The 20,828-nt window shown below is 46.0% G+C and overlaps 1 protein-coding gene across 1 annotated transcript in view; it reads right to left on the bottom strand.

The window, feature by feature from the left end:
• The window catches only part of TSNAX (translin associated factor X), a 56,638-nt gene extending 52,455 nt beyond the window's left edge, over positions 1-4,183 (bottom strand). Inside the window, exon 1 of the mRNA XM_032790857.2 lies at positions 4,003-4,183. Within this exon, the coding sequence (XP_032646748.1) occupies positions 4,003-4,018 (16 nt within the window). The 5' untranslated portion in view covers positions 4,019-4,183. The remainder of the gene's footprint in view (positions 1-4,002) is intronic.
• Positions 4,184-20,828: the final 16,645 nt, after the last annotated feature.

Genomic DNA, 20,828 nt, shown 5'->3' with positions numbered 1-20,828 from the left:
CTAGGAGTCTACTACAGGCCACCTAACCAGGTGGAAGAGGTGGATGAGGCTTTTTTTAAACAACTAACAAAATCATCCAAAGCCCAAGATTTGGTGGTGATGGGGGACTTCAACTATCCAGATATATGTTGGGAAAATAACACCGCGGGGCACAGACTATCCAATAAGTTCCTGGACTGCATTGCAGACAACTTTTTATTTCAGAAGGTTGAAAAAGCTACTGGGGGGAAGCTGTTCTAGACTTGATTTTAACAAATAGGGAGGAACTCGTTGAGAATTTGAAAGTAGAAGGAAGCTTGGGTGAAAGTGATCATGAAATCATAGAGTTTGCAATTCTAAGGAAGGGTAGAAGGGAGTACAGCAAAATAGAGACAATGGATTTCAGGAAGGCAGATTTTGGTAAGCTCAGAGAGCTGATAGGTAAGGTCCCATGGGAATCAAGACTGAGGGGAAAAACAACTGAGGAGAGTTGGCAGTTTTTCAAAGGGACACTATTAAGGGCCCAAAAGCAAGCTATTCCAATGCGTAGGAAAGATAGAAAATGTGGCAAAAGACCACCTTGGCTTAACCACGAGATCTTGCATGACCTACAAAATAAAAAGGAGTCATATAAAAAATGGAAGCTAGGTCAGATTACAAAGGATGAATATAGGCAAATAACACAGGAATGCAGGGGCAAGATTAGAAAGGCAAAGGCACAAAATGAGCTCAAACTAGCTATGGGAATAAAGGGAAACAAGAAGACTTTTTATCAATACATTAGAAGCAAGAGGAAGACCAAGGACAGGGTAGGCCCACTGCTCAGTGAGGAGGGAGAAACAGTAACAGGAAACTTGGAAATGGCAGAGATGCTTAATGACTTTTTTGTTTCGGTCTTCACTGAGAAGTCTGAAGGAATGTCTAACATAGTGAATGCTTATGGGAAGGGGGTAGGTTTAGAAGATAAAATAAAAAAAGAGCAAGTTAAAAATCACTTAGAAAAGTTAGATGCCTGCAAGTCACCAGGGCCTGATGAAATGCATCCTAGAATACTCAAGGAGTTAATAGAGGAGGTATCTGAGCCTCTAGCTATTATCTTTGGAAAGTCATGGGAGACGGGAGAGATTCCAGAAGACTGGAAAAGGGCAAATATAGTGCCCATCTATAAAAAGGGAAATAAAAACAACCCAGGAAACTACAGACCAGTTAGTTTAACTTCTGTGCCAGGGAAGATAATGGAGCAAGTAATTAAGGAAATCATCTGCAAACACTTGGAAGGTAGTAAGGTGATAGGGAATAGCCAGCATGGATTTGTAAAGAACAAATCGTGTCAAACCAATCTGATAGCTTTCTTTGATAGGATAACGAGTCTTGTGGATAAGGGAGAAGCGGTGGATGTGGTATACCTAGACTTTAGTAAGGCATTTGATACGGTCTCGCATGATATCCTTATCGATAAACTAGGCAAATACAATTTAGATGGGGCTACTATAAGGTGGGTGCATAACTGGCTGGATAACCGTACTCAGAGAGTAGTTATTAATGGCTCCCAATCCTGCTGGAAAGGTATAACAAGTGGGGTTCCGCAGGGGTCTGTTTTGGGACCGGCTCTGTTCAATATCTTCATCAACGACTTAGATGTTGGCATAGAAAGTACGCTTATTAAGTTTGCGGACGATACCAAACTGGGAGGGATTGCAACTGCTTTGGAGGACAGGGTCAAAATTCAAAATGATCTGGACAAATTGGAGAAATGGTCTGAAGTAAACCGGATGAAGTTCAATAAAGACAAATGCAAAGTGCTCCACTTAGGAAGGAACAATCAGTTTCACACATACAGAATGGGAAGAGACTGTCTAGGAAGGAGTATGGCAGAAAGAGATCTAGGGGTCATAGTGGACCACAAGCTAAATATGAGTCAACAGTGTGATACTGTTGCAAAAAAAGCAAACGTGATTCTGGGATGCATTAACAGGTGTGTTGTAAACAAGACACGAGAAGTCATTCTTCCGCTCTACTCTGCGCTGGTTAGGCCTCAACTGGAGTATTGTGTCCAGTTCTGGGCACCGCATTTCAAGAAAGATGTGGAGAAATTGGAGAGGGTCCAGAGAAGAGCAACAAGAATGATTAAAGGTCTTGAGAACATGACCTATGAAGGAAGGCTGAAAGAATTGGGTTTATTTAGTTTGGAAAAGAGAAGACTGAGAGGGGACATGATAGCAGTTTTCAGGTATCTAAAAGGGTGTCATCAGGAGGAGGGAGAAAACTTGTTCACCTTAGCCTCTAATGATAGAACAAGAAGCAATGGGCTTAAACTGCAGCAAGGGAGATTTAGGTTGGACATTAGGAAAAAGTTCCTAACTGTCAGGGTAGTTAAACACTGGAATAAATTGCCTAGGGAGGTTGTGGAATCTCCATCTCTGGAGATATTTAAGAGTAGGTTAGATAAATGTCTATCAGGGATGGTCTAGACAGTATTTGGTCCTGCCATGAGGGCAGGGGACTGGACTCGATGACCTCTCGAGGTCCCTTCCAGGCCTAGAGTCTATGAATCTATGAAAAATCCTACTTTTTATACTGAAAACTACTTTTGTTTATTAATAAACCCAGAGTAAGTGATTAATACCTGGGGGAAGCAAACAGCTGTGCATCTCTCTCTATCAGTGTTAAACAGGCCAGACAATTTACGAATTTACCCTATATTAGCTTTATACAGAGTAAAATGGATCTATTTGGGGCTTGGATGCCACTGGGAGCTGGGTGCTGTAGGCAGGTAACCTAAGGAGTTTTCACTTAAAGCCTGCAGTTTTCGGGATGTGGTCCAGACCCTGGGTTTGTGTTGCAGTAGGCTAGCATGTCTGTCTCAACAAGACAGGGTTCTGGAAGTCCCAAGATGGCAGAGAAAATGGGCTCAGAGGTAATTTCAGCACATCAGGTGACAGTCCCAAGAGGGTCTCTGTGACCAAACACAGGGATTGAAGCTGTCTGCTCTACTCTGAATGTCAGATACATCACCCACCACCAGCTACAGGAAAACCACAGGGAACTCATAAAAGGAATGGTTAAACCTACCTACCACACAAAGTAAACCCACAACCTGAATATTAAAAAAAAGACATTTCAATGAATTTTAGGTTTTTAGCTCTTAACTCCATTCCGCAGTTGAAGGGAGGTGAAGGAAGTGGTTTGTATGGATACCTGGCCCAAAATGGAGCTGGCAGGAAGCATGCTGACACACTGACCGATGAAAAATGAAGTCACCAGCACAAACACCACTGTCTTCTAAGCCCTGGTCTACACACAGATTTTGTATTTGCATAACTATGACAGTTCAGGTGTAGAATTTTTTTCCTGATATATCCATGCTGTATGGCTCCTAGAGCCAATGCAGATACACTATTCTAGTTTAGTGCTCCCATAAGCACATTTATAACTGTGGCCACAGCTGGGGAGCTGCACCGCTATAACTCTACCAGGAGAGCAGTGCCACGCGGGGCAGACAAGCCCTGGGGGCTCAGCTTGGGGAATGAAGGAGCCCAGAAGACGACGAGCCAAGCAGCAGCGCAGGTGAGTGCAAGGGGGTGGGGGGAGGTGTCTGTACCCTCGGGTTGCTTCCTTGCGCTCTCTAAAGGTTTCCTCCCTTTAACAAGCTGTTTCGTCGCTTCTTTTCGGCGGGCGGCAGTTCGGTCCCCGCACCGCGCTGTGCCCTGGTGGGCTGCCCAGGCGCCGGGATGGGGACTCCGGGCACTAGCCACAGCGCTTAGCGCTCTCCTGTGCAGCTCTGCTGAAACCAGACGCCCGCAGGCTGAGCGGGAAGGGGCCTTCGCTAAACACTCGCCGCCCGGAACGTGAGCGGAGCCGCCCGCCTCCCGCCAGCGCGACCCCGGGGGGTGGGACGAGACCTTCGCGGGCCGGGGAGCAGAGAGGGGCGCAGGTTGCTGCCTGCCCCGCGGAGGGAGGGGACCCGCCGGAGCCGTCGTGACCCCGGGAGCTGGGGAACTTCTGGCGCGAACCCGGCGTCACCTTCTTTGCCGCTCATGTTCCCTGCGGCCCGCGGGGGAGGCGGCGCCCCGCCCCCTCTCTCACACGCGCGCGCCCAAGCTCAGGCAGCCACCGTCGTGTCGCCGCCGCCGCCGCGAGTCTCGAGAGGTTCCAGGCTAGAACCCAACCTTAGCCGCGCCGTGAGCCCCGCTCCATCGGGACTCCCCCGCCAGGTGTCTAACGCAGGCGCCTGACACCATGCGCCCCACTTGCGGGAGCCAACCCCCTAGTGCTGTCATAAAGCGGGAAGTGGTCAGAGCGGAGACGTCGCCGCCGAGGGAAGGAGTCGGTCTCCCTGTTTGCGAAAGGGTTAGGCCATGGAAACTAGTCATGTTTCCAAACAGGCACTCAGTTGAATGGCTAAAGGAGTCCCACGCGCAGGACCCTTTCTAAGGGCCGATGAAACCGGTGTGTTATGGGAAATGTAGTTCTCTGCTGTGAACGTGGTGAACTGACTGGACGAAACGCCCAGCAGCGCAAAATTCAAGCCTCGCATTTTCCTTTCTAAGCAGAAACTAGCTCAGGAATTATTTCCTTCCAGGATAACGACAGCCCTGTCGCCTTGGCAACGTTTTAGTTCTTAAAAATCTCACGAATTAAAATGTTTCAGTTTTACCAAATTTTTTAAATCACCTTTTAAAAACCCTTTAATCTGCTTTTGCAAAAAATACTTTTCTTTTTTCCAGAAGTGCCACCAGATAAAAAAGTATATAAAAACCAAGGGGAAAGTAAGAGTGAAAATGCATGAGTTGTGAAATGCATTGCATCCTCAGAGAAGATCTGGAAAACTCGAGTACCATTGATCATGGTTACTCCAACCCATAAGCCCCAAGTCCAATAAGTTAGTGGGTGCTTAGCACCCACTAACAGCCAAGATTCTCTTCCCCCTCCCAGCACCACAGGTGACCCCAGTGATCAACTCCTCCCCCACCCTCCCAGCACCTCCTGCACACAGCTGAACAACTGTGCAGGAGGTGCTGGGAGGGAGTAGGGACAGGATGCACTCGGGGAAAGGGGCAGGAAGGGGTGGAGTGAGGGCAGGGGCCCCCCCTCAGGTAGAGAGGAAGTTGGCACCTGTGCTCCAACTGTACTGTCAAATAACACCCGAGTTCCTCCTGAGCAACTCCCATGCAAAGAACTGCCTGAATCAGGGGTGGCAGATTTGTAGAAATTTTGGTGGTGCCCAAAACCTGCCCCCCCAAATTCTGCCCTCCACCTGCCTAAGGCTCTGGGAGAGAGTTTGCGTGGGGGGAGAAGGTCTGTGGTGGAGACCCTGGACTGGGACAGAGGATTGGGGTGTAGGCTCTGGGACAGAGTTTGGGTGCAAAAGGGGTGATAGGTTGGGCTCCAGGAGGAAGTATGGGTGGAGAAGGGGGTCTGGGGTGCAGGCTCTGGGATGGAGTTTGAATGCTGGGTGCAGACTCCAGCTGGGAGCAGGCTAGGGTTACCATATTTGAACATTCAAAAAAGAGGACACTCCATGGGGGGGTGCTGGCCCCACCCAGAGTCCATCCCTGGTCCTCCCATGCTCCACCCCTACTCTGTCCCAGGTCCTGTCCTTTCCCTGCTCGAGCCCACCACTGCACCCCTCTTCACCCCCTGGCCTGCCACTGGCTCGCTGCGTCCCTCCTCAGTCCTCTCCTCTCCCTGCCACTCACCTCCTCACTCCCCTGCCAGAAACCCCCATGCCCACCCCGGGAACCCCCACCTGCTGCTGGCTCACCGCTTGTCTCCTCACCCCCACCCTCCTGCCCACTGCTGGCAATCTCAATGCTCACCTCTTCACTGCCCCCAGGGCCAGTGCAACCATTTAGGCAAACTAGGCGGCTGCCTAGGGCACCTAGTGGTTGGGGGAAGCCTAAAAGCCTGCTCAGTCGAGGAGGTGAAGTGGAGATGAGCTGGGGCGGGGGGCGGGTCGCAAAGGGGAACTGCTCCCTGCCCCAGATCACCTCCAATCTGCCTCCTCCACGAGCACGTAGCCCCTGCTCTAAGTCTCCTCCAATCGGTGCCACAAGCCTCGGAGGGGAGGAGAATTAGAGCGGCGCCAGCGTTCTCAGCGGAGGATAGCTGGGGCGGGCTCCCCAGACAGGGTTAGCTGCCGCGGACGGGGAGTCTCCCCAGGTGGGGTTAGCTGCTGGGGGGAGGGCTCCCCAGGCACGGTTAGCTGCCACGGCGGGAGGGGTAGCTGCTGCGGGGGGGAGGGCTCCCCGGGCGGGGGGCTCGGTTAGCTGCCATGGGGGGCAGAGTTAGCGGGGGGGGGGCACAAGGTGGAAGTTTCGCCTAGGGCACGTGTCATAAGTAGATAGGTAAGGGTTAATTTTCTTTTATCTGTAAAGGGTGGACAGGGGGGAATCAAGCACCTGACCAGAGGACCAATCAGAGAACTGGATTTTTTTTAAAGTCTGGGAGGGAAAGGAACTCGGGGTCTTTTGTTTCTCCCGGCTATGGATTGAAACAGCTTTTCTGCTAACTCCAATCTTCTTTCTAATGATCTACTATCAAGTGTGAGTACAAAGAAACCAAGCAATAGGTGTTATGTGCTGTTTGTATTTACATGGTGTAATTGCTGGACTGGTTTAAACTGGCTATTTTTTGAATCAGACTGTGTATTCCTAATCTTATAAGCAAGAGCCTGTAATTGACATCTTATACAATGGTATATTTTTCTGTATTTTCTTTCTTTTATATAAATTTCTTTTAAAACCTGGTTGAGGTTTTGGTTTTCTCGTTAGGCTACAGGAAAGGGGGGGTGGAAAATCTTTTTATGTTAGCTTTACTAGGTTTGAATGCATCGCCTTAGAGAGGTTGATTGGCCTCTTTGTTTTGTATTCAAGGAGTTAAGTACTGACATCGCCAGGCTCACCAGGGAAGGAAGCTGGGGATCAGATAACGAGGAGAACAAGGGGGAGGAACTTGTTTCCGTTTGAGTTAGGAGACCCAGGGGTTCTGGGTCTTGAGGGTCCCCAGGAATGATTTTTGGGGGGCTTCTGTGTACCAGGACACTGATTCCTGGTTGGTGGAAGCGAGATCAGAACCAAAGCTGGGTAAAGCTTGGGGGGAGTTCATGTTTAAGCCCCAATTTTGGATGCTAAGGTCCAGATTTGGGAACAGAGGCTCTATTCTCACGCACGAAACTCCTTGCATCGGCCTGACTTGTCCACATCTCCAAAAACTCTGACTTGCTGCTTAAGTTAGGAGCTCCTTCTGATTAGCAGCAAAGCCCTCAAAACCTTGAGGCTATCACTAAAAGACAAGTGGCAGTGGCTGTGAGAAAGCAGTGGGGTCAAAAATCAAGATCTGATCACAGATCCTACTTACCAGCCATGTGGCTTCATAATGCCATGTAAGATATGGATCACAGTGAACTGCATCAGAACCTCATATGGGCATTGAAATATCTGCTACCTAACTGGAAAATGAAGGACAGCCTGATATGTGAATGTGGAGAAGACATCCAAACCATGGAATATCTAGTGAACTGCTATCCTCTAAGATCCTTCTGAAGAATGACAGCCTTATCATTTTGCATCACTGAAAGTCGTACAGCGGATAACAAACTGGGATGTCAACCTTTAATATTGCTTTGTAAGTTTGCCAGGCAAAAGAAGTAGTCCTGAAATTGTGTTCAGTGGTACATCTGCTATCTATGTGCTTATATGGATCTCATCACTGAAATAGCTGAGCATCTTGCAGTTATTAATGGATTTGATCCCTATTTTACAGATAGGGAGCAGAGGCACAAGATAGATTAAATTTAGGGCTATCAAGCGATGAAAAAATTAATCATGATTAATCACACTGTTAAACAATAATAGGATACCATTTATTTAAATAGTTTTGGACATTTTCAAATATATTGATTTCACTTACAACACAGAATACAAAGTATACAATGCTCACTTTTTTTTTTATTACAAATACTTGCACTGTAAAAAAAAAAAGATGTATTAAGTGAATTGAAAAGTACTAAGTACAGAAGTGCAACATCTTTATCATGAAAGTTCAACTTATAAATGTAGATTTTTTTTTTGTTACATAACAGCACTCAAAAACAAAAAAATGTAAAACTTTAGCATCTACAAGTCCACTCAGTCCTACTTCTTGTTCAGGCAATCACTAAGACAAACAAGTTTGTTTACATTAATGGGAGATAATGCTGCCCGCTTCTTGTTTGAGATTACACTACAGTACTTGTATGAGGTGAATTGAAAAATACTATTTCTTGTGTTTGCCATGTTTACAGTGCAAATATTTGTAATAAAAAAATAACAGTATAAAGCAAACATTGTCTACCGTGTATACTTTGTTGTAATTGAAATCAATATATTTGAAAATGTAGAAAAACATCCACAAGTATTTAATAAATTTCAATTGGTATTCTATTAACAGTGCAATTAAAACAGTGATTAATCACATTAATTTTTTAATCGCAATTAAGTTTTTTTGAGTTAATGGTGCGAGTTCACTGTGATTAATTGACAGCCCTAATTAAATTACTTGCCCAATGTCACACAAAATTTGTGGCTCAGCCAAGAATTGACCTGGAGGCCCAGTACAGTGCTTAGCTACTCTTATACCATCCTTCATACTCTCAAGTTTTTTTATTGTACACAATATATTAAATACACGTGTTTTGGGTGTGTGATTAGAGGTTTGGGCAGAAAGGAGCAAGCAGGTTGCGCAGGGCATGGAATGGGGCGGGACCGTGGCTGGAACAGGGCCAGAGCTGCGATGGGGGAAAGGCAGAATGGGATGGGGCTGTGGGCAGGGCCGCAGGTGAAAGGGATGGGGAGGAGCCCCCCACTTGCTCTGGCCCAGGGCCTTAGGAAACCTTAATCCATCTCTGTTTGCCACTTTCCCTATCTTTCCATGCCCCTCTCTTTCTCCGTTCCACTCCCTTGCACCAAGTGTAATGAATGTTCTAGCTCCTTCCTTCCAGACTAGCTGAGCTGGAAGGAGGGGATCTAGCTGGTACAGGGCACTGTGTGTTCAACACCCAGCCAGTAGGGGGCTCCATAATCCCTAGAGAAAGCACATCCTGGAAATCACAGGCGAGGGGCTTTGGCGAGAACCAGGGTGTGAGGAGGAGAAGCAGGTTGGAGGCAGCAGCCTGGGAACTGGCTTGTGGGAGTAAGTAGCAAAGCAGTTTGCTCCGATCTCATCTTTCACTTCCACCTCTCAAAGACCTGGTCTAAACTATAGCGTTAGGTCAAATGTAGCCGCATTAGGTCAATTTTATAATGAATGTGTCCACACAAGCAACCCTGTTCCGTCGACCTAAAGGGCTCTGAAAACACTTGTCTACAATTTTTGAGAAGTCGTCTGCTTCAGAGATAAAATGTGCTATTTATTATGTATTTTGATGTGCTGAATTCAAATATGACAATTAAAACAACTGATTGGCTACTGTTTCTAAGATATTTAAGTTTTTACATTTTATGTCTATGTATATTGTGTAGATATAGATAGTAGAGATTTTAATCATAAATGTTAAACCTAGTCTTTTCATGGTGTTTATGGTTGCTTTAACGATAATATTTCACCTGTCCTGTTTTACGTAACACTTTAAAATCAGCAAAGGGTTTATGATAAAAAAATTTATATGAAACAAAAGGCAACGAATTTTTTTCGTGTCTAGTACTAAGTTTAGTCCTATTCAGTGTCTACTCAGGTGCTTCTTGGCTTGTCTTTGGAATTCATTGAGAATGGAGCATCTCTTTTCACTATCCAACAATATCTGCAAGCATTGGTGGGCTCCATTTGCGCCTGTGCGTTTACTCCTTGTTGCAATGTCCTGGTGAAATCCTCACCGTGCTCGTTGTTGTCACTGCTCCCAGTTGGTGGAAAAATATCTAGAGTGAGAGCTGCAAAAATGCTATCTTTAGTGACATGTTGCAACCAAGGCTTTTGTATTGCTAGGAGTTTTCCACGCACAACCTGTAGTTGTTGCCTGTTGTTTCAATGAGAAAATTTATTGCATAACTGGAAGGCTTTCCATGCCGCTTTTCCTTGCCACGCAAGTGCAATGGTCAAATGCATCATCTCGAAGAAGTTCACAAATCTGAGACCAACAAGACACCTTCCTTTATCTTAGCTTTCAACTAAACTTGGAAATTTTCCAACGGAGGCGTACTTGAAAGCTGCTTGTGTTTTGTCAATGGCCCTGACAAAGTTCTATCAGACGCTATGATGTGAAAGGTGGTAACAAATTTCCCTTGATTCAACAAGTGGGTGAATGCTGAAACACTTTGTCTCCCAGGCTCCAAATGACTGTCGGAGTGCCAATCTTTCTTGATTGTAGTGGGAATCTCTGCACGGACTATCCCATTGCAAGAGAAGACAGCACCAGTACTTTGTGTATCCAGTCTGAGGACCAAGCAAGAGAGCAACAACTTCAAATCGCCCAAAGCTGCCACTGATGTTGGTCATAGTTTAGCACCTCACAAAGTTATGTTTCATGTTGTTCATAGGTTTCCTTCATATGGACTGCATGACCAACTGGAATTGATGGCAAACATTGCCTATTATGCATCAAAAACAGCTTTAGACTCGTTTGGATGAATCAGTGAACCAGTCTTCACCTCATCTGGATCCGTTGAACCGATTGTGAGGGCTGCCATACACCATTCTGATGTTTGTTGCCGGCTACAAGATCACCTACATTGAAGAAGAATGGATAAGATCCTTTTGACAGTCACGCGAATTCATGGAAACCCTACATCATGCCTGCCCAGGAGATTCCATGGCCTGTTAGTCTGGAGCCCAACAGCTGCTTACTCTTGGGTAGTTCCATCCCTGCACAGGTCATTCAGTTCACGCTATGTGTTATGAGGTGTGTTCAGAGGAGGGAGGATGGGAGAAATGTAGGTCCTGTGACATGATGTTTCAGGACCAGAAGTTTCATCCTCTTCTTCTCATCTGACTCAAGTGGAATGATTCTGGTGCATCAGAACCGTAGTCCTTCTCCGTGGGGTTACGGGCCTATAGCTGATGGATGTTTGAGATAATGCACAGTCCACTTTTTTCTTCCTTTTGACATACCTTTCCCACTGGAGGCAACATGCCCAGAAGTTAACAATTGCTTGGATTATGATCTGTTGGCTCTCTTCCAAATTCATTGGCATGCAAAAAGGCATAGATTTCCTTTTTCCTTGTTCAACCACTTGGTGAAGATTTGTGCACAAGTGTTGCAGCATATGTGTTGGGGCCCACCTCTTGTCCATTGATCTCCAATTTTTGCAGCCAAAATATAGTGATAGGCTTTCTTTAACCGTAGTGGTTTATACTGCCCGCTGGTTATTGTGATGCAAAGTCACTTTTCACCACAAACAAGAGACGTTTATTGCAGTGTTCAACAAAGTACGAGACATCTTGCTAACTCTGGCTAAAGAGAAATGTGTCCCTTTTGCAAAATCAAACACTGACAAATAAGAGAGCACGACACTGTTATGATTTTCTTCTAGAGCTGACTATAAGGGCAATTTGTTAGCAGAGTGATGTAAGCTTCGTTATTGATTGCATCATCCATGACGTCTTAGGAATAACATGATGCAATTCATTATCATGTATGTGCCAATACAGCTTCAGATTGCATCATTCATTGTTTTGCCTAAAAAGCTTAGTACTGTCCAAACCCAGTCATAGATTTTATTCATAGATCCAGTCAAAGAAGTATTTTTAGTCAATTTTCTTGGTTTAAATTGAGATCCCTTCCCTTTATAAGTCACTTATCCTCCACCATTCCCAAGTCAAGGGTTGTATATACTGACCCAATAGCATATCTTGAAAACTAGAGCCAATCAACAATTTTAAGCATCATTTTCATTCTCAGTGACCCAGAATTAGTAAAGTTTGACTACATTTATTTCAGAAGCATTTTGGCTGTAGAGCAGTGAAATCAACTTCTGTACTCCTCCCCGGTGAGGGCGGTAGTACTGAAATCGACCTTGCTGGGTCGAATTTGGGGTAGTGTAGATGCAAATCAACGTTATTGACCTCCGGGAGTTATCCCAGAGTGCTCCAATGTGACCACTTTGGACAGCACTTTCAACTCCGATGCACTAGCCAGGTACACAGAAAAAGGCCTGGGAACTTTTGAATTTCATTTCCTGTTTGGTCAGCGTGGCGAGCTCAGCAGCACAGGTGACCATGCAGTCCCTACAGAATTGCAAACAAGCTCCAGCATGGAGTGAATGGGAGATACTGGATTTGATTCCTGTATGGGGAGAAGAATCTGTGCAGGCAGAACTCTGATCAAAAAGAAGAAATGCTAATATATATGCCAAAATCACACAGGGCATGATGGACAGAGGCTACAACAGGGACACACAGCAGTGTTGCATGAAAGTCAAGGAGCTCAGGCAAACCTACCAAAAGACAAAGAAGGCAAATGGTCACTCTGGGTCAGAGCCCCATATGTGCTGCTTCTATGATGAGCTGCATGGCATTTTAGGGGGGTACCCTACCACTACCCCACCACTGTCCATGGACACCTGCAAGGGGGGAGTTTCCCGCTACATGGAGGAGGATTTTGTGGATGATGATGAGGAGGAGACTGTGCAGCAGGCAAGCGGTGAATCCATTCTCCCGAGCAGCCAGGACCTTTTCATCACCCTGGAGCCAATACCCTCCCAAGGCGAGATCCCCGACTCTGAAAGCGGAGAAGGCACCTCTGATGAGTGCACATTTGTAACTATAGAAAGAGTTTAAAAGCAGTTGTGTTTAATGTTTGATTTGCCCTGAAGACTTGGGATGCATTCACGGCCAGTACAGCTACTGGAGAAGTCTGTTAATCTGTCTGGGGATGGAGTGGGAATCCTCCAGGGACATCTTCATGAAGTTCTCCTGGAGGTACTCTGAAAGCCTTTGCAGAAGGTTTCTGGGGAGGGCTGCCTTATTTCATCCTCCATGGTAGGACACTTTACCATGCCAAGCCAGTAGCAAGTAGTCTGGAATCATTGCAGCACAAAGCATGGCAGCGAATGGTCCTGGGTTTTGGTCACATTCAAGCAACATTTGGTCTATATCTTTCTGTGTTAACCTGAGTAGAGTGATATCATTTATGGTCATCTGGTTGAAATAGGGGAATTTTTGTAAAGAAACGGTAAAAGGATCCTGTTCATGCTGGGCTGTTTGCGCTTAGCTAAAAAGGATCATCCCTGAAAATAGCCACACGGCGGGGGAGGGGTGAAGGGATCATCCCAAATAGCCACTCGGAAGGGGGGGGAGGGATGTGCTGCACATCCACCCAAAAACCACAGCCCCTCCTTTTAAATGGCAAACCCAACCGGTATTGCTTGCTATGGGAAGAGAGGGCTCTGCTGTTTGAAAACATGAAGGCATTAGAAGCCAAACCTGCGTACCCTTTGGCTTACCACAGCTGCCTGGAAAGCAAATTCTGTTGCCCAGCCATGTGTGATGTCTCAATATAAAAGGCAAAATGCGACCTTGTATCTAAAGCACACGTGCTGTCTGCTGTGAATTGCTTGAGTCACTAGAAAGAGTCTCCCTTTTTGTTCTCAGAAAAGTATCATCTTAAATTTTACTCCCCCTTTTTATCCCCCCCCGCAGGTGCAAATGTTTCTTTGCTCCCCCTATCATCTCTGTCCCTGAGGTTATCGCAGATTAGAAGGCGAAAAAAACCGCACTTGCGATGACATGTTTTCCAAGCTCATGCAGTCCTCCAGCATTGATAGGGCACAGCTGAATGCATGGAGGCATTCAGTGGCAGAGGCCAGGAAAGCTTTAAGTGAGGGTGATGAGAAGAGGCAGGAGCGATGCTGAGGCTAATGGGGGAGCAAACGGGACTGCTCAGGCATCTGATGGAGCTGCAGGAAAGCCAACAAGAGCACAGACTGCCACTGCATCCACTGTACAACCACCTGTCCTCCTCCCGAAGTTCCATATCCTCCTCACTCAGATGCCCAAGAACATTGGGGGTAGGGGGATGCTCCAGACACCCAGCCACTGCACTCCAGAGGATGGCCCCAACAACAGAAGGCTGTCATTCAAACAGTTTTGATTTGTAGTGTGGCTACAATAATCAATGTGGCCTTGTCCTTCCCTCCTCCCCCACCCCCATCCCACCTGGGATACCTTGTCAGTTATCTTCCTTTTTTAAAAAAAAAAAATTAATAAGGAAAGAATGCATGGTTTCAAAACAATAGTGACTTTATTTCCTTTGCCAGCTGTGATCGAAGGGGGGAGGGAGAGTGGTTGGCTTACAGGGAGTTAAAAAAAAAATCAAAGGGGACGGGTTTGCATCAAGGAGAAACATACACAACTGTCACACCAAAGCCTAGCCAGTCATGAAACTGCTTTTCAAAGCCTCTCTGATGCACAGTGCACCTACCTGTGCTCTTCTAATTGCCCTGGTGTCTGGCTGCTCAAAACTGGTAGCCAGACAGTTTGCCTCAACCTCCAACCCTGCCATAAATGTCTCCCTCTTACTCATAGATACTATGGAGCACACAGCAAGCAGCAATAACAATGGGAAAACTGGTTGCGCTGAGGTCTAACCTAGTCAGCAAACAGCACCCGTGAGCTTTTAAACATTCAAAGGCACATTCTACCACCATTCTGCACTTGCTCAGCCTATAGTAGAACTGTTCCTTACTACTGTCCAGGCTGCCTGTATATGGCTTCATGAGCCATGGGAGCAAGGGGTAGGCTGGGTCCCCAAGGATAAATATTGGCATTTCAACATCCCCAACAGTAATTTTCTGATCTAAGAAGTAAGTCCCTTCTTGCAGCTGTTCAAACAGTCCAGAGTTCCTGAAGATGCGAGTGTCATGCACCTTTCCCGGCCATCCCACGTTGATGTCGGTGAAACGTCCCTTGTGATCCACCAGTGCTTACAGCACCATTGAGAAGTATCCCTTGCGGTTTATGTACTGGTTGGCAAGGTGGTCCATTGCCAAGATAGGGATGGGTTCCATCCATTGCCCCACCACAGTTAGGGAAACCCATTGCAGCAAAGCCATCCACTATGACCTGCACATTTCCAAGTGTCAGTACCCTTGACAGCAGAACGTCAGTGATTGCTCTGACTACTTGAATCACATCAGTCCCCACAATTTGCCCGCTCCAAATGGATTCCCGACTGACTGGTAGCAGTCAGGCATTGTACGCTTCCACTGAGGTATTGCCACTCGCTTCTCAACTGTCAGGGCAACTCTCATCTTGGTATTCCTGTGCTTCGGGGGGGGGAAAGCAACTCAGAGTTCCAGGAAAATGGCCTTACACATGCGAATGTTTCACAGCCACTGGGAATCACCCCATACCTGCAACACTATGTGGTCCCAACAATCTGTGCTTGTTTTCCGGGCCCAGAATCGGCATCCCACTGTATCAACCAGCCCCACTGCTGCCATCATGTCCCAATAGCCACATCCTGTGCTTTCAGGAACATCTGTGTCCGTGTCCTCCTCACAATCGTCCTCGTGCTGCCATCTCTTAGCCAGGTTCTTCACATACTGGAGTATAACATGCGAGGTGTTTACAATGTTCACAACAGCAGCAGTGAGCTGAGCAGGCTCCATGCTTGCCGTCTGCATGGGTAACCCAAGAAAAAAGGTGCAAAATGATTGTCTGCAGTTGATTTCATGGAGGGAGGGAGGGGAGACTGATGACAAAACCACCTGCGACAATATTTTTGCCCTATCAGGCACTGAGAGCTTAATCCAGAATTCCAATGGGCAGCAGAGACTGAACTGTGGGATAGCTTCCCACAGTGCACCGCTCCGTGAGTCGATGCTAGCTGCGGTAGTGAGGACGCACTCCACCAATTTAATGCGTTTTGTGTGTGTCCCCACTATCGACTGTATAAAATAGATTTCTAAAAATCAACTTCTATAAAATCGACTTAATTTCATAGGGTAGGCATACCCAAACTCATGCTGCTGGCAAGGATCCAGCTGTAGCCATAGTAGGAGGATACAGAGCAGTGCCCAGCATGCAAGGGATCGGTAGAGAGGGGTTATGAGTATTTTACCTTGTTACCCATGTTACTGGACTACCTTCGGGGGCTGAGTTAGGAACTATAGTTTTGATCTTTACAGTAAGTGGTGAAGTCCTTGTGCCTTTATTTTGCCAGCCCTATAGAGCAATCCTCTTTTCTGTTACTGATTTGAAATATAGGAGTAATTATAGGAACCCACCAATGGCTGGAGCTCACAGAGCTCAAAGTGCCTATGGCAAGCACCTCCATGATTGTGGTACACAGAGCATCCAGAAGGGATTGGTGTACCACAGTCACAGCGATATTCTTCAGTAGGATCAGTTACACCATTAAATTATCCCTGCCTGTCCTTCACCCCCGCCCCCGAATACACATATATTTATTCCCATAGTACATTTACGTACGGGAAAAAACACAAAAATGTTTAAACAATCATAAAATGTGGAATTTATATGTTTGCAAATCATCGACCTGATCACTCTGCTTGTATGTTGCATCTCTTTTTTATGTCCTTTGTTTACTTAGACCCTGATCCTGCAATTTGTTACAAGTAGGTAGATCCTGTGCCTGAGCAGAACCCCATTAAAGTTGGAGGTCCACCTGCATGAAACAATTTACAGGCCTGAGTTTTTAGATGGTAAATTATTTGAGATAGAGCCTGCTCTTGCTATGTATGTACAGTATTTAGCACAATGGGGCCCAATCTTGTCTGGGCCTTTCGGTGATGGATGAATAAAAAATAAGTAATATAAATAATAGCAAACTTTCATGCTCTGAGAGACTACCCAGTTATAACATTAGAAAGAAAATAGCTCAGCCAGATTAAGATGGTAACAGTAGCAAAGCTAGGATATAAAACCCTATGGAAAGTCTGTTAAACAGTTAAATAGGAGTTGCCAAAGACTGGTCTCCCCAATTGTCTGGAACAGATACACAAATCTGTCATTTTACTGCCAGCAGCCACCCACCATACCTAGCTGGTCAAGTTACACTTGTGATGCTTGACTCCAGTGCTTTTCAGAACTGCTCCAAAACCTAACAAAACCTTTCCCAAATGCCTAAGCTGTGAAAAACAACATTAATAACAAGTAACAAATATAAGTAAATCCCAGCAGCAGATCTTCCCCAGCCCTGATTTGCATATTGGGCTATTTAGCAGTTTTAATCCCTGGAGTGCCAACGACTGAGGAGCTAACTATATATAGTAGCACTATATATAGTAACAATCAAATGAGGAATAAGTGTGTTCATCTTGTTATTGCTACAGACGTTTAAGCATGACCTTCTGGTTTGGAAGAAGTACAAAATTGCTTTCAGAAAAAAATGCCTTCTCTTTTTACTATTCTGTTTCCCTGTTCTCTACAGCTGTTCAGACCAAAACCAGAATATTTTATGAGATGTTCCTTCACCAGGAGAATGGGAAGAATGTTGGAATTAGCATATTTTATGGCCCTTGGAAGTTTTCAGTTGGCCTTAGACCTGGGGTTCTCACAATACATTTTTTGGTGGCCTCACTGTGGCCACCAACTCTTGCTGGTGGCTGCTATGACAATTTTTCTTGACATATTGAATTTTAGGAAAAACAAATATGCACTTATACATGTGCAAATCATAATTTATTTATGTAGAGGTTTTTTTTTTGCAGACTCAATAATAAAATGTACAGTTCTCTATTCTTAAACAGAATAGAAACAAATGAGGTGCTTTGCACATTCTTGTCTTTTGTTGTTGTTTCTTTTGTTTTTGGTTATCTTTTTTTTAAAAAAGATTTGCTAGCTAGTAAGTCTGCTGTTGCAAAAAGTAATATTTGTATGTTTGTTAATATCACTTTTTATAGCAGACTTCCTAGCAAGCTGGGAGGCTGTGAAAAGTGATATTAACAACCGTACAAATATCAATTTTCATAGCAGACTTACTCAGCCCTGGAAAGCCAAGGGAAAAATTAACCCCTGGATGGGAAGGTGCGTAGGGAGACAGTGAGGGCCAGGGGCAATGTGGGGAGGGGGGGGGGAAGTGAACCCAGGGTCCAGGGCCAGAGCCTGCCACCGAACAACTGGAGCCAGAGGAGGCTGCAGGGGCCAGCGACAATGGTGGGGTTGAGCCCAGAGCTGGCACCCGCTGCCATGTGCTTGGGCTCCAGGGCCAGAGCCCAAAGTCCCATGACTGGAGCCTGCCACCCACCGCTCTCAGCTGAAACCCAAAGCCCAAGCCTCACCACCCCTGAGAAGGTGGGAAACTCATTGGCTGCATGCTCATGTGGTGTCTGTGGCGCCAGATTGGGGGAGGGCCCAACCCGTTCTGGTGGCCCTGGGGGAAGAGGTACTGCTCTGTGCCCTGCCCCAGTCACTGCCCAGGAGGCTGTGGCCACAAGAAAAGCCACTGGTGGATGCATTTGAGAAACGCTGCCCTAGGCAGTGGAGTTTTGATCCTCAGAGGTGCTAAGCACCTTCATCTCCCACTGATTTCTGAGAGCATCTCAGCCAAGAGCTGCTCAACCTTGCACGACTTCGTTGGGAGGTTTGCATGAGTAAGGACTGCCTATCTAGGGCTTGTCCTTTAACTGTGGTGGAGACAAACTACAACTCTCTAGTTTGCAGCTGGCTGCTAGACATCTATCTCTCTCCCTCCTAGCTGTAAGTATTCTTACTTCATGTTATATCTCCAGCAGGTTTTCTTTTTCTTATAACTGATGAGTATGGCACAGTCACTTACCATTGTAGGAACTGAGGGATAACAGGACCTGGGGCAGTAGGTGATAGCTAAGAGGGAGTATTGATAGTGGTACAGAGTTGTTGTTTTGAGGGTGGGGTACCACAGAGTTTCCTTGGGGATTCAGGGCCAGATTAAGACATTAATTCTCTATGTCTGTGTCTAAGACCCCAGCTCCTGGAGTCTCATGATGAGATCAGAATCTCAACTTTCATTTAAAAAAATTGTTTCCAACTCTCATAAGTCTGAAGAAAAGCTTGAAAACATGGGCCAAATATAACTGATCAATGAAACAATGGCTCCAAGGGGTGTGACCTGCCCCATTCATTGTAACCCTGAAACCTGCTGCTCTAAAGAGTGCCATACCAATAACATCCCAACAAAGGGCTCATGGGGGATGGGGAGACCTTCTTGCTGCCATCCTATCATAGCTCTGATGGGGAGGCGTCAACAGAGGCTACCTCACAGAGTGCCCTGCTCAGGTGAGTGTGAGAGGAGTCCTCCCTTCTCTATGAAAGACCAGACTTCTGTCTGACTGAAGATAGCAGAGGAGCAGACAAAGTTTGCCCGAAGAGGAGTGGTGCCACTGCATGAGGGAAGGGCCATAGTGTGCAGGCAGGGCCATGGGGTTTCCATGAACGGTGTGTTTATGCCCTCAGATTGCCTTAATCCAGCCCTGTGGAGGTTGAGGGTTCATTAGAACCAGAACTGCCAAGAGTATGTCCACTCTGCAATTAGACACCTGCAGCTGGCCCGTGCCAGCTGACTCGGGCTTCACCTTCCCCCTTGCAGGGTCCTAGAGCCTGGGCTCCAGCCCAAGCCTGAACATCTATATTAAAACTGCCCCTTAGCCCGAGCCCCATGAGCCCAAGTAAACTGGCACAGGTCAACTGCAGGTTTTTAATGGCAGTATAGCCATACCCCAAGTGAACTTGCAGGGTTTAGTTCACTATAAATGGACATGCAGCGTTTACATAGGCTTAAACAGATTTGTAACACGCTTGCATGGTTGAATCACTCTTATGCAAATCTGAAATTTTTATTAAAGTTGCTGCTCTCATGGTAGCACCATTAGATAGCTAGATTTGAAATTTAGTGTACCTTTTTTTTTTTATCTCACTGCACCGTACGCACAAAGAGTGATGATGTGATGTTGCCTTGGAGATGGAGAATGTAAGCATAAGGCTATCTATCATACTACTGAAATGTTCACATCAGGCAGTGCAACTTCGGACATTTAAACAAATAATTGAGTAAAATGAAATGGCAAAAAGTGTATGACGCTGTCACAAGGGAATCATGTAAACTGTGGTCAATGTGCAATTCAAGGCTGTTGCTTGACCTAAAAGCCTTGCAGCTGGTTGACAAAAGGAAATGGGAGGTCAGTCAGCTGGTCTCTGGTTGTTATAACAACAACCCATTATGTTTTTCAGGCAATTGTGATGCCCAGAGCTTGTTGGCAGTTGCAATCAGAAGTTTGGTTTGGGGGGGTGGTTTGTTTTTTTGGTTTGGTTTTTTGCCTCTCTCCTCTTTAACTGGAATAGTTTTTGAACATTACAAAACGTTTTCAATCACTTGTAGGGACTTCCCTTGACTTCCCTTGGAAGCCATGAATTCCCACCCTCCATTGTTACAACACTGTGCAAATAGCTTCTGGGGAAGGTTAGCAAAATGATTTTTGCTATACACCCGAGACTTAGCTGACTTATAGCCAAGCTGTTTGCTTGTGTATATGCGACCGTGTACCAGTATTGCTGCAGCGCGTGTGGTGAAGCTCTATGCCAATGGGAGGGGAGAGAACTCTCCCGTCAGCATAACAAAACCACCTCTGCGAGCGGCAGACACTGTGTTGGTGGTGGTAGGGTGTCCCTCACCGATATAGTGCTGTGCACTCGAGCACTTATGCTGGCGTAATTTATGTCGCTCACGGGTTTATTCACACGCCTGAGCAACAAATTATGCTGGCATAAGTAGTAGTGTAGACATAGCCTCAAAGAGGGAGAACCTTTAGGTTTCCTGCAATCTCCTGCTGCAGAAGTAGACCCAATTCATTCTTTTCAATCCTTGTTATTGGCTTACACTTTCAAGACAGTTTTGGCAAGTGATCAGTTATAAATAACCTACCCACATGAGAAGTTTC

The sequence above is a fragment of the Chelonoidis abingdonii genome, chromosome 3 (assembly GCF_003597395.2).
Source record: "Chelonoidis abingdonii isolate Lonesome George chromosome 3, CheloAbing_2.0, whole genome shotgun sequence".
In the NCBI taxonomy this organism is placed as follows: Eukaryota; Metazoa; Chordata; order Testudines; family Testudinidae; genus Chelonoidis; species Chelonoidis abingdonii.
The sequence above is the reverse complement of the archived record's forward strand: the minus strand, read 5'-3'. Positions and strand labels throughout refer to the sequence as shown.